Source organism: Crotalus tigris, unplaced genomic scaffold (assembly GCF_016545835.1).
Source record: "Crotalus tigris isolate CLP2741 ecotype Arizona unplaced genomic scaffold, ASM1654583v1 scf7180000018239.1010054, whole genome shotgun sequence".
In the NCBI taxonomy this organism is placed as follows: Eukaryota; Metazoa; Chordata; class Lepidosauria; order Squamata; family Viperidae; genus Crotalus; species Crotalus tigris.
In genome coordinates this window covers 405,183-418,601 of record NW_024096901.1, presented here as the reverse complement: position 1 = coordinate 418,601, position 13,419 = coordinate 405,183, and the positions used below count along the sequence as shown (strand labels likewise).

At 34.9% G+C, this 13,419-nt stretch overlaps 1 protein-coding gene across 16 annotated transcripts in view; it reads right to left on the bottom strand.

The window, feature by feature from the left end:
- Positions 1-1,493: 1,493 nt before the first annotated feature.
- The window catches only part of COL23A1 (collagen type XXIII alpha 1 chain), a 300,569-nt gene continuing 288,643 nt past the window's right edge, over positions 1,494-13,419 (bottom strand). For 11 of the 16 annotated variants that reach the window (XM_039349219.1, XM_039349224.1, XM_039349220.1 and 8 more), the window contains 2 exons: positions 12,374-12,412; positions 8,144-8,519 (listed from right to left, as the gene is read on the bottom strand). In XM_039349219.1, the coding sequence (XP_039205153.1) occupies positions 8,430-8,519; positions 12,374-12,412 (129 nt within the window). In that variant the 3' untranslated portion in view covers positions 8,144-8,429. The other 5 variants (XM_039349222.1, XM_039349229.1, XM_039349235.1 and 2 more) reach the window with 2 other exon arrangements.

The window sequence follows — 13,419 nt, the reverse complement described above, 5'->3', positions numbered from 1 at the left end:
AACTTTGGATTGTCCCAAAGATGTTTTTTTTCACGAGGCAACTGGACTTTCTTGTTTTTCTTTGAAATTATTTTACTTCTCATCCAAGAAGCTTCTTCAGCTCTGACTGGATGGTGGGGAATGGAATGGAAGGATTTTTACTCCTTGCAGACAGCAGGTCATTTGCATTCTTTTAAAAAGTTGTTGAGGCCACCTGGAGATTTATCTGTATTGTCAGAGTCACCTGAATAGTGCAAATGCTGTGGAGTCTTTTTGGAACTGTTGAAAGGGCTGTAGACTGGAGATAAACGATGTTGTATCCCTCCTCCTCTGTTGAGAAAGGGCTGTTCAGTTTTGACATAAATGACATAGATCCGTGGTGGTGAACCTATGGCACATGTGCCACAGGTGGTACTCAGAGCCCTCTCTGTGGGCACGCGCATCTTTGCCCCAGTCCTAGGCCTTCAGCTGGGTTTTAGAAACCCTTTTTGCTTTAGGCCTCCACTTTCATATGCAAAAAAAAAAAAAAAAAAAAAAAAGGTTCAATCAATCAATCAATTTCAACTTCTTGTGGGGGAAAAAAAAGATCTCGCAAAGTTGGATTTGATTGATTGAACTTTTTAGTCCCACCCAATGGAATGGAAAGCTGAGTCAACCTTGAGCTGGTCAGGATCAAACTGCTGGCAGTCAACAGACTTAAATCTGCAACATGGCATTTTAAACACTGTGCCACCACGAATCTTTACCTTCCCATTGGATTTTAAATTGAACAGATTATGTGGGGCAGAGAATGTGGACACTACTAAGAGGAAGCATCTTAGCAGTCCTCTTAGAGTTGTGGTGCAGAGGTTAGAATGCAGTATTTCAGGCTAACTCTGCTCACATTGCCAGGAGTTTGATTCCTTCAATACTGATCTGTTCAGGGTTGACTCAGCCTTCTATCCTTCCAAGGTTGGTAAAATGAGGACCCATTTTACCCAGATTATTGTGGGCAATATGCTGGCTCTGTAAACTGCTTAGAGAGTGCTGTAAAGTATTGTGAAGTGGTATGTAAATCTTATTGCTATTGCTACCTGTAAGCAATCGGTATGCTGTCCCTGTTTTAGCAAACCCCCCCCGTCCCATCTTAGTTCCCCCTCCCCTCTAACAATCTATAACATTGTATACTATGCAGCTGAGATTGTGCTTTGCTTTTCTGAAGATTTTTGGGGTAAATGCCAACCTCAAAGTTAATCCAAGCCTGTAGCTACCATTCTCATTGGAGAATGGTTGGTGCTCTTTGGCTGAAACAACCTGAATTACTATTACTTTATAAGATGATTAAGTATATCTAATGTTAGTAAATGATATACTTTCCAAGTAATTATTTCAGAAATATACTGTAGGCCTGGTTAATATAACACTCTTTTTGGATTGAAAAAATTAATGTCACTCTCATTTTTACGTTAAATATTTGCTGGATATATAATTGTAGTTACAAACGCTGCAGTATAGAATAACCATAGAAAACAATCTGTACAAGAAGCAGTTTATTTTAAAACTGTTCAAGTATTAACTTTTACTACAGATTAAAACACAAAACAATGGATATACTGCCAGATAATGCAGTGACTGTTGTAAAATTTACAAAACAAGCCATACAATTTTTAATTAATAATGAGTAATACTGCATTAATGCCGTCGTTTAAAAATAATTGTTCCCTATATTACAGCTAGATATACCACTTCTTTTGGCATATACTCATTAGAAATTATACAATGAAATCAGTAACAGTGAGATATGGCTGTTGTATAAAATATTACCCTCTTTGTTTTGAAAGAAAGCTTTACATTTTATTGAATCTCAGAAGAGGGTTTCCAATATAAACTTGAATTACATTCACAGTTATGTTTGCCTTGTATCTGTGTCTAATTTATTTAATGTCAGATTATTTGCACGAAAATAAAATGTAGATGGTTAGTTTATAAAATTAGTTATTATATTATACCTATTCAGGTTTGGCTGAAATGAAGGACGTTTGAATTAATGCATCTTAACCTGACATAGTTTAGATATTGTATCCACCTGCCATGACCAAATTTATCTTCCTGCATTCTCTAGTTTTGGGAGTGGAGGAAAGAGACACTCCAGGTTATATTTGGAGAATGTATGGTGGAGAACGACAAAGATAAGTTCCCTTGCATGCATTGCTGGCAGTGAATTAAATATAGCTGCTTAACACATTCTCAGATCTGGACTAGAGGACAGTTCTCTGACTTGTACTACCTGAACATCTGGGTCTTCCAGCATAGAGGAATAGATGATGGCATCTGGAAGAGCATGATTCAGTAATGAGAGGCTTATCCATCTATCCATCCATTCATCCTTAATTTCAAGAGAGTCACCAGATCCACAGGTGATACAAGTAACTCTTGTTGGATATGCATGCCAGAACAAGATCTGATTCACCAAATCCATCTGAATTCCTATCAGCCGTAGCCAGTTATGGATGCTGTAGACAGAAGTTATAGTCCAACAACCTCTGGCTTTAGGCAGCACATAGTGCTGATGAGTTATTAATAATAGCAGTAAATTCTGACACCTGCCAGAGGTAAGCTACCATTCCTGCTCATATCTAACATATTATATTGAGGTCTCCTTAGAAATATAAAGGGCAAATAAATTAAGTGGGATTAAAATCTAATTTCAGCTGAACTGTAAAATAGACAAAAGGCAGAACAATTATTTTTGTAGTTGCAATAATGTATTTGTGGAATAAATGCAAAAGGCTTGCAAAATATCATAAATACATTGATTGTGTGACATTTCTCTCCATTTTAGTCCTGCATTTATTAATCAGTAGTTGAAGTTTAGATCAAATTTGGAATTGATTCAAAAGATTTTTAATGTGTCGTTTTGGGCTAAAACTAATGGCTTAACATTGTATTAAGGAAATAGACATGCTAGAACCCAAACTAAATGCTATCAAGTCTGTAGGCTCTTTAGCATGAAAAACTAAATTATGTATATTATGCTTCACTGATTCTGTTTCTTCAATAATAAGACTTTATTGGGGATTAATTTACACTAGTTATGAATAGATAATATATACTTAATTCATTCAGGTACTCCTTGCCTTAGTAATGGAGTCCACAATTTCAGCCGTTGGCTATTAGGGCCATAAAGCAGTTGACCGCATGATTTGACCAAATTTTAACTATATTGTTCACTATAAGGTGTTTTTGTTGGAAATTGGAAATAAATGCCAGTTTCTGGCAAAAACATAGTAAATTACAGTCTTGTATCCATGAGGCACTGCACATAGCTGTAAATACAAGCCAGTTGCTGAGTGTCCAAAAAACGGTCTTCTGACCATTGGGACTTCAAACTTGGATCGTAAGTTCCATTTTCAGATCCATCGTAACAATGACTGTTTTCAAGTCAAGAACTATATACCGGTATGTTTTACAGCTCATTTGTGTAGCCAGATCAACAGTTACATATGGGTAAGTTTTTATTATATAACTGCCTACCATTCCAAATTAATTTAATCAGTAAATGTCAGTTACTGAGTATGTTCTGTATCACCAGAAGATAAAACTGAATAAGTATATAATTATTCTATTACTGTATTAATAACTCAGCAGGACATTAAAACGGAGGCCTTTTAGAGAAGGACTAATTCAATATCATTTTTTAGATGAGAGTTATTACAGTACAATGTGGATATTACTTAAAGGATAGTTGGATTAAGCTGATACATTCAAAGATTATTCCCCAAAATGAATACTGTAAAATGGTGCCACAAACAAGATAAATATGTTGTCTGGATGTTACATTTCTCATTCTCCAAGATAATGCCACTTGTTTGTCATCTTCAATTCTGCTAACATCTAGTGGTGATTTGCCAACTTAACTGTCCTTACATAGAATAAATAGGATATTTCTATTCATCATGTTATTATTTTCAAGACTTTAAAGATAATTTCTTTTCCATAATTATCCATACCATAACATATAATACTGCTAAATGAGTGTGTACTCAGGAAGGACCTAAAAAAATGTCAAGATGATGGCCACAATGAAGCAATCAAAATTCTTTTTATGAGCTTCTTTTTTATATGTTCATTTTAATCTTTTTGAGCCCCCAAACCAGACACTCATGCTGATAAATATTTTTAAAAGAATATGCAAAGAATCTATTTTTTTCCATAATATTTTTGCTTCTGCTTTATTGGTAGTTTTCTTTACTTTGTTTTTATTCTGATGTACCTTTCTTAAAAAATATTAAAAACTAAACCAAAAACTAATCTCATTAACTGAAATGAGAGTCTTCTAGGAGAAAAATGCCTGTTAACATTCAACATTTTATTATTTTCAGCACTTTTGAATACTTTCCCCACAATTATCCATACCACAAAATGTGACACTGATAAATGTTTTGAAAGGAATCTGCAAATAATCTCACTAGCTACAATGAAATTAAACTAATTTCAGAGTTATCCAGAAGAAAAACATCCACATATATTCTTTCATAAATCTCTTGGTTAGGATGAAATTTAACAACTGATACTGTGATACATATTAATTGTTAAATTATTAATATATTGCCACAATTTCTATGTGCTAGGTGCAAGAAACAAATCTGTGAGAAGATATCCAGAAGATATCGGACAATATGTACTTTCACACCATAAATGTTGAGGGAGAGCCATCTGGCAAAGTTCTTTCTAGCAGAATTTTCTAGTAGTAGGGAGGGTAGTCCAAGGACATGTGAGAGGTAGCTGAGCACACTGTGCTTCATTTTCTAAATATCAAATTAGTCTGCAACTGACAGTTTCTTCCCTCTAATGTTAGTTGAGTTCTTACCTAGATTAAACCTCAGGACCTCTCAACCACTGCTACCTTAAGGTTAAAATTATTTAATATAAATGCATTTTTACCAAATTCTTACATTGGTGCAGAAAGGGAAGATTTCTTTTAATGGGAAATATCAAAATTGAGTTTTTAAGGAGATATCTTTCTGACAGTTCTCTTAAAAATTGGAAAATTATAATTATGAATGATATCCCCATCTTGAGAATTTCTTGGTTCTATGCTATAAACATGGGCCTAATACCTCATACCTTCTGTGTACTTGCCCTAGACCAGAGATCCCAAACCTGTGGGCCGTAGCCCAGTACTGGTCTGTGGCCTATTTGCAACCAGGCCACGAGTGGCTGGCTGGTATGCACGCATGCAGCCCTACTTGCGTGAGCATCATGGGCGGTTGCGGGCCCACTCGCACGTGCATTGCAGGCACTCGCAGCCCCACTCGTGCAAGTGCTTGGGGCCTCACTTGTGTGAGTGTCACAGGTGCTTCTGGCCTCAGGCAAGCAACGGGTGCTTCTGGCCTCAGGCGAGCAACGGGTGCTTGTGCACACGTGCACACTTGCCCTCCCACAAGACCATCCCCTTTCCCTCCTCACCCCCAGCCACCAACCTGGAAAGATTGGGGAACTCTGCCCTAGACTACTATGTGCTCTATTTTTGTTAAGAGCAGCAGATATACAATATTAAAATAAGAATGAATGAAATCTCTTGCCACATGGTAAGAGTGGAAGAGAAAGACTAGGAAGGCATAATATTTAACTTCTCTTTCTTAATTCAGTTATATCGTCATTTAATTAAACTGATGTTTAATGTTATACAAAACTAATGTCATATAGGTCTCAAAAATCATAAACTAACTTCGACAACCAAATGAATTAACACAGTGAAGCAATGTTAACTTTATACTTTCAAATTTTAAGAATCTTATGCATCTTCTTCCAAGAAGATTTGTACAGTAGTTTAAAGTATTGATTGAAGCTTGTCTAGAGTACTTTAAAAACATTTACAACAGAAAGAACAGATATTCCTGCCAAAGATTCATAGAATAGCAGCCCTCTGTCTATACAAATGGGGGAGCCATTGTGTCATCCTTACTGAAGTAAATTCTGATCAGTAATGCAAACCAGTACTTTTGAACATCCTTAAATTTATTTTTGGGAATGAGGGCTAAAACTGGGAATCAGGATAAAACCAATTAGTACTAAGATAAAATGTGAAGGGAAATATATGCATTCTAAGTATTGTTAAAACCATACGCCTCTTGGTTCCTATATCGTGTGAATGCTAATTGTAACGTTGTAATTAAACTGATTTTTGCTGATGCTTGAGGATTTCAAACAATATTCTGATTAGCCAGAAAGGAATTACTATCAGGTTAAACAGGAATAATTTCTATTCATTCATCTTTCTAGGCAAATTTTAAGAAATTATTCCTCAAATCGTTTTGCACTCATTTTAGAGCTCATGAAACTTTGGGTTAAGGTGACCTTGGAAAACAAGCATCTTTTAAGATTGTTGGCGCTTTAGCATTTTATACTTTGAATAAAATATTGAATACTGTAATCAAAACCTGGAATTTGAAACCTATGGCAGGTTACATTGCTTGGTTGGATCCTGGAAGATTTTGGAATGGGAGAGTTTCTACTGTTTGTGAAAGACTGCTGATATAATTATTCAATATTTTATTTGAAATGCTGGTTTAGTGGGCTAATTCTGGTGAAAGGAAGAGGCAACACTTGCTATTTCTCCAAAGGCTTAAGGTGCCCTCTGGGTCTTGAGAATACAGAAAGGTCAAATGGCAAAAATCCCTGCTCCCTTTCTGCAAGTAAGCTGGCAGTCTTGCAGGCTGCCAGCCAAAGAAACGTGCTAGTCAATGCTATGTCTGTTAGAGGGAACAATGACCGTGTAGATGTTCTCCTAAGGCAAAACACTATTTCCTTCCAATGATATTAGTAGATACTGTGAGAAACTGTAGAAATCGCTGCTTGTTATAACCAGAATCTTCAGACCATTGTGAGCAAGGTGAAGTTTTTTGGAATTAGTAACTGAATTATAACCACAATAACTAGAATGGATCTTATATTGAACAATGTCATAATCCACTTATATGATTTCATAGATACAGTCTTAGGACTGAAATAATACCATGTTGTATATAGAGACATTTGGCTTTTGGGGCAAACTTTTTTGAAGCAAGAAAGATGTACCTGTGACAAATATAATTTGCATAAAATATGGAGCTCCTCCTTTTTCCTTCTGAAAAGAGCCATTTCAAATTAATTACAAATGCTTTAACAATAGGTTGTTTCACATTACTCTTATAATCTTATATATTTATATAAATGGGTGTGATGAAACACTCACTGGTGGGTTGGTGGGAATAATATTTTCTGTACTTATTGAGTTCTGTGATTCCAGAAGACTAAGCAGCACAATGGGTATCTTTTCCAAGTTTGCAAAAGAGAGCAGCCATGATGGGATTTTTGTTTTTAAAGCAAAACTTATTTTTCAAATCTGTACATTGAGATGAATATTATAGAGTATCCTTCATTTTGTTAAAGTTGAGGTGTTCCATGTTTCTGAATTTCTGCAGTAAAATAAAGTTCTACAAAGGAATCTTTCAAACTTTAGTCACAGACTGAAGATATGAAGTGGGGATTTTCCTAGAGATGATGCTTTCTTCTGGAGGAGAAGCAGCCACAGGTCATAAAACCGATCAGAGTGACCCAGGATGAAACTAGTTTCTTCAAGGTTGAAGCAAGTAGCAACAAGTGTGGTTACATTTGTGTTACCTTTCCAGATTGGAAATTCTTCCTACGTTCATCCATAAGGTAGAGTTTGTTCAATTTCTAGGGCTGAATCTTTTTTTTCTTTTTCGTTTTCTCTCCCTGTGTCTACGTGCAACAGAGTTAGAAAGTTGAAAGCTAAAAAGATTGTCCAGGGATGTTTTTTCTCCATGCAATAAAGCAAGTTTTTTCAGCTTGATTAATACACACAATAGCATTAGCAGCAAGTGACATCCATTCTTGACTGTTTCAGAATGTTGAGTGCTTGTGTGTGTGTGTGTGTGTGTGTGTGTGTGTGTTGGTATGTGCCAGTCTGTAGTCTGTCATGTGGATCTCAGGAATGTTCATATTTTAAAAAATCCATATATGACAATATCCAGTATTAGAAGATCAATATATTACTGTTGAAAACATTGTTTTTGTGACTTTTTTCTTTTTGTATAAAAAAAATAATAAAAATAAACATTTATCTCACTATTATTTACATAGTCCATGCGTGTAGAATCACTGCAAAACAAAACAAAGCAATGCATGTTTTAAAACACAGGCATGCATGCATTTTTCTTTCATAGATTGTTTCATTAGAATGCAGTTTCCTTAAATATTTCTACAAGAAATGTCTATTTGACTTAATAATGATCATGCTTAACAGAAAAAGCAAAGCTTCTCCTTCAAAACTTGCTCCATATTAACTAACCAATGACAGAAAGTAAAGAACTTCTCCTAGAATGGCTGAATTCTATTTTATCATTAGTAAAGTATGTTATATATTGACCAAATCAGTTTTATAATTATTGGATTTTACTCAGATGTTAAGTTGCTTCCTCATACTTTATTTTCAAGCTGTTCTTTTGCACTAATAAAGCATTTAGCTGTCTGACTGTCTGATCACAAACCCAAATCTGTAAAGAAAAGAATGATGGAATAGTTAGCACATTATCTTTTGGCTACTACCAGTAGAAGTTGTTCATCTGAAAGGAACCATGCCTGATTTTTAGCATTTTTTGATCAGTTATAGTATTCATAATCTCCGTTCTTTGACAAAATCCTCTTTTCTTGGAGCAAATATTGGCAGATTGTTTGTTTTTAATGTAGCTCATGGGACATTGAGCAGGATTTTACTACCACCCCCCCCCCAGGTCTTTTCATCTGTTGCCCTTTATAGATATGAAACTTCTGGAACATTGTCTCAACCCCTTCTGCATTATCACCATTATTCTAAACACAGCAGAGGCTGCAGATAGCAAAGTTTGTGTTGAGAAAAGTTGAAAAACATCACCTTAACCTCAGATCTGACAACCGTAATGTAAGATGGTCTCAGTTATGAGATGAGTTATGAAAACATGTCCTTAAAGAGCAGTAAATGAAGCATTTTGAAGTGCAGTTAGGGAACACGTAGGCAAACCTTGGAACATTAAGAATCTATAGTCTCAGTGTTCATGGCAGATATATGAAGATTTAAAGAGAAAAGCACATTTCCTTTTTCTCTTTCAAAGACAAATGGCAAAGTATATTTTAGAAATAGGAACATACCATTTACATGTTGGGGGGTTAGCAAGCACACAAAAAGGAGTTTGTGGAAATCATCCCACTATCTGTGTTTTGCTGCTAGGTACTAAAACTCATGCAAAGTAGCAAAATTAATAGTGAACAGTTGTCCTTTCCAATCTCAAGGTAATTAGAAGGCCTTCTTTATTTATGAAAATCAAAATGTGAGTAAAGAGGATTTCCAGGTTTTGTGTCTGCAGTGCATGGCTGTGCGAGAGCGGACCTCCGCTCCCCACAGTTAATTTCTTCCTGCTTGGGGGACCCTAGATAGGCCTGAAGTTGCCCCAGAGAGGTGACTGTGAAGAAGGGGCGCCCCGTCGATCACGAAGGAATAGTAATCACTTTGATCCGGGGAAAGCCCTCCGAACCCGACAGGAGAAAGGCTAGCATGAGATCAGTGTCTAGCCCAAGCTGCTTGTAGCTGAAGTCCCAGAGCACGAACCTAAACATCGGTGAACAGTGTGCTTGGAATTGGTGAGAGTACTGATCTTCTTTCTTCTATCTACTATTTACATCCTTGAAAAGATCCCCAAAGCAAGAAAACCTCCAGAAGTGAAGGGAGGGGACTATATCCCCATTCCCTTACAGAGGGAAGCGGCAAATTAACATAAAAGGTGGAAAGAGATATACTAAAATTTGATTTAAAATATTTTAGTCTGGACAAATCTAGGAACTAAAAAACTGTCAAGATTATACCCTAAAAAATTTCTAATGCAATTATAAAAATATATAACAAAAATAACTTTTTGATTGAAAGAAAAACTGAAAAAAGAAATAACTGTTGACATCTAGTGGAGAATCAGAGAATAGAAGATCAACAACAAGGACTCAGAAATTGGCAAAATGCCCAGAAACAAAGAAAAAGTTGTTCCTTTGAATTGCAAATAACCTTGAAGACAGCTGGGAACAAAGGAAGAGCCAGCTATAAGATTAAAAAGTGTTTGAAAGAAAAAAAAACCTGGACTGTTGCTTAAATCTAAGAACTGTTTATGGAAAAAAAAAACCTTGGCTTTTTGGCTAATCTTTTAGAGGAGAATTTGCAGGAAGGATTTAAAGTGATTTAATACACTGAATCTGTAATTTTGACTGACTGAAAAATTGACTTTTGAATTAAAACATTGATGAAATATTGTTTGAAAGGGGGGAGACAACATGGATATCGCATGCGTATCAAAAAAATGACAGGATGCCCCATTCAATATTTTCTCCTGAAGGACTTAGGCTGGAAAATCAAGGGCCTCCAGAAGCAATACCTCAAGGCAAGATAAATACTTTCCTGGAGGAAAAATATGTAATGTTAGGACAAATACAAATGACAATAGATTCAAAACCACGATGAAATTCAAAACAACTTTGAGGATTTAAATAAGCATATTTCCAATCTGAATCTACAATTAAAAAATACCCAGGAAATAACAACAAAGGAACAAACAAATCGGACAGCAGATTACAAACTAGAAGAGTATGATCAAATTGATGAAATAACAAAGGAAAAGAATTACAATTTGACACAAACAGGAAAAAATCTACAAGGTTCTGATATATCGAGAAAAATGGAATTATTAAGAGAACTATTAAAGTTTGGGGGACAGAAAGAATTTATCTTACTTACTTCATCTTTTGTATTCCCAACAACATTTGTAAAAATACAGGAACTGTTGGATAAGCGGATTACATCAACTTGGAAAATTACTTGGCAAAAGAAGATGATCAGAGACAGATACAAGAGATTTGACTCGCCCTACCAGATGGACTGTTACATGAATAAACATTTGTTTGAATATGGCTAAAAGAACAGAGAATTTCGAACATAAAGGGGCCTTATAACAAAAAGGATAATGAGATTTAAGTAACATAGTATGTTTTATAATATATTAAATGTTAAAATAGTAGGTTGATGTATTTTTTTACTAATATATAAGTAAAATATAAACTGATTAAAAAGGTTGTTATATCTAGATACTATAAGACAGATAAAAAGTATAGTATTTTTATAATGCTTGACATAAAATATTGGGATGATGTACCTAAATGGGAAAATTTAGACAGTGAGATGACTAATATGAAGACATTGTGACTGATAAGAATTGGATTGAATATAAGGGAATCTAAGCGAACAAAAATTATAAAAATAGGATGTATGCTGAACTAATGAGATGATGGTTATGAGAATAATATAAGCTGAAAAAAATGTTTAGAGAGATTATTATTTGTATAAATATAAAAATGCTTATACCTAATCATTTATATATTGAAAATATTAAGAATTATATTTTGGCTAAGATCAAAGAAATGTATTATTAATTAATATATTAATTATGGAATTATCAAATTTAATCATTATTGACAATTAATTATTACTGTCCTTTTTTTCTGGTTAAAATATAAACCAAGACCACACGCTGTACACCAGGCACTGGAGATTGTTATAGTTAAAAACCAATAAAATATCTATAAAAGTGTGGGTAAAGAACATGATTGGAAGAAAGTTTTATGTTAAAGAGGAAAGTTGTTGCTTCTCTGCCAGAAACCCTCCTTCCACTCGCATGAGCCAAGTTCATGGGCTTGCTTAAAACATATGGTTAAAAGCACATTAAAAATAAATATAAAAGCAACTGAAAAGCAAGATGCAAAATCATTTTGAAACTGAAGTAAAGCCAGATTTTTATGCCAGAATGAATCCAGGTTGGACTTATATACATTCCACATAACTGTTATTGCTAATTATAATTTGAAATGCAAATTTGACATATATAGGAACAGGTATTTGCTTGTCTCTGGCTTAGTCCTCTTTTATATTGGTATTAATTCACAGCCATAAGCCCCCATTCAGCTGTTATAAAAACAAGAAAATCAGCCTGCATTCAAGGCTTGAGTGTATATTAGTCTTACATTCCCTACAAAGGTAAGCATCTGCAGTGGAGAGTATCTTCTATCCAATGAATCTCTCCTTAGTGGTTTTTGGAAATGAGGATACTTAATCATATGAAGAGCTTCTCCATTCTACACATGGGAGAGCAATACTAATGGGTCCTCCTAGACCTAGACTGTTTCAGAGCAAAACAATAGGGCTATAAAAGCACAAACATTCAGATTTACTTCAGTTTATTTAGTTGTTTACAACAGAATATACTGTGTTATTGCTCTTGCTTTAACAACAATCCAAATTCAGGACAAAAAAAATAAATCTAAAATATGTTTATAATACCTTGTGCCAACATCCTGGTACTGGTAATCCATCTGGACCCTGCAATGAAATAAAGAATCATTTTGTATTATTGGAAAACTGCTAAGAAACAAATGTCACTTCATTAATGATGGTTTTGGAAAGTCTATAGCAGCTACCATGAAGAGCAGCTAATGTGTGAAGACCCATTCAGAAATCATGTGCTGGTTTGAAGAAAGAATATATTGGAACAAACAATGTTTCATTACTTAATAATCCTTAAAACAATCAAATATCTGGATTCTTGTACACATTTATCTTATCAAAATGTTTTGATATATGGAATCACATGAATCTTTGAGGCAACAAAAGCTGTAACATAGCTAAATTAAATCCACCTGTGCAGTCTGTAGATGTACTGTTGAGTTTAACTCCATAGCAGGTTATGACAAGTTTACAAAGACTACTGTATATCCTTCTTAAAATGAGAGTGGGAGCAAAGATTAAGAAATACTAGCATCTTCTTAGGTATTTTTTAAAATTATCTTCTATGTCCATGTTTTCAGTTTACAACTATCAGTTGGTGGACAGACACACTTGATACATTAGCTATGTAAACATTGGAGCAGCTATGCACAACATGCTTGAAAGCCCTTGACCAATTTTGCACAAACACAAAAGATGTGTTTCATAAATCTTGTGGCATTTAGATAAAAAAGGTTGGAATAAAATACAGAAAGTAGTACTATTTAGGGAACTTGACATTAAATTTTTAGAGTTTGCAATTTTCTCCTAAGCATCTGATGGTAAATTAATGGCAACCACTAAAGCTGATGCATCACTGATTACAAAACCTGACTGAGGAATCAGAGCAGACACGAGTTTAAAAAAGACAAAGCAAATAGAACAATTAAAGTCAACCATGATATTCACAGATGGAGAAGACCAGAAGACAGGACTGACAAAGAGGACCTAATTGGGAAGAGGTGAGTTGGAATATCCGCTCAATCCAGGATTTTGTTGAGATTTTAAGAGTTTGCCTTGAGCATCTGCATGTAGCATTAGCTGTTTTATGTATAGTTCAACCA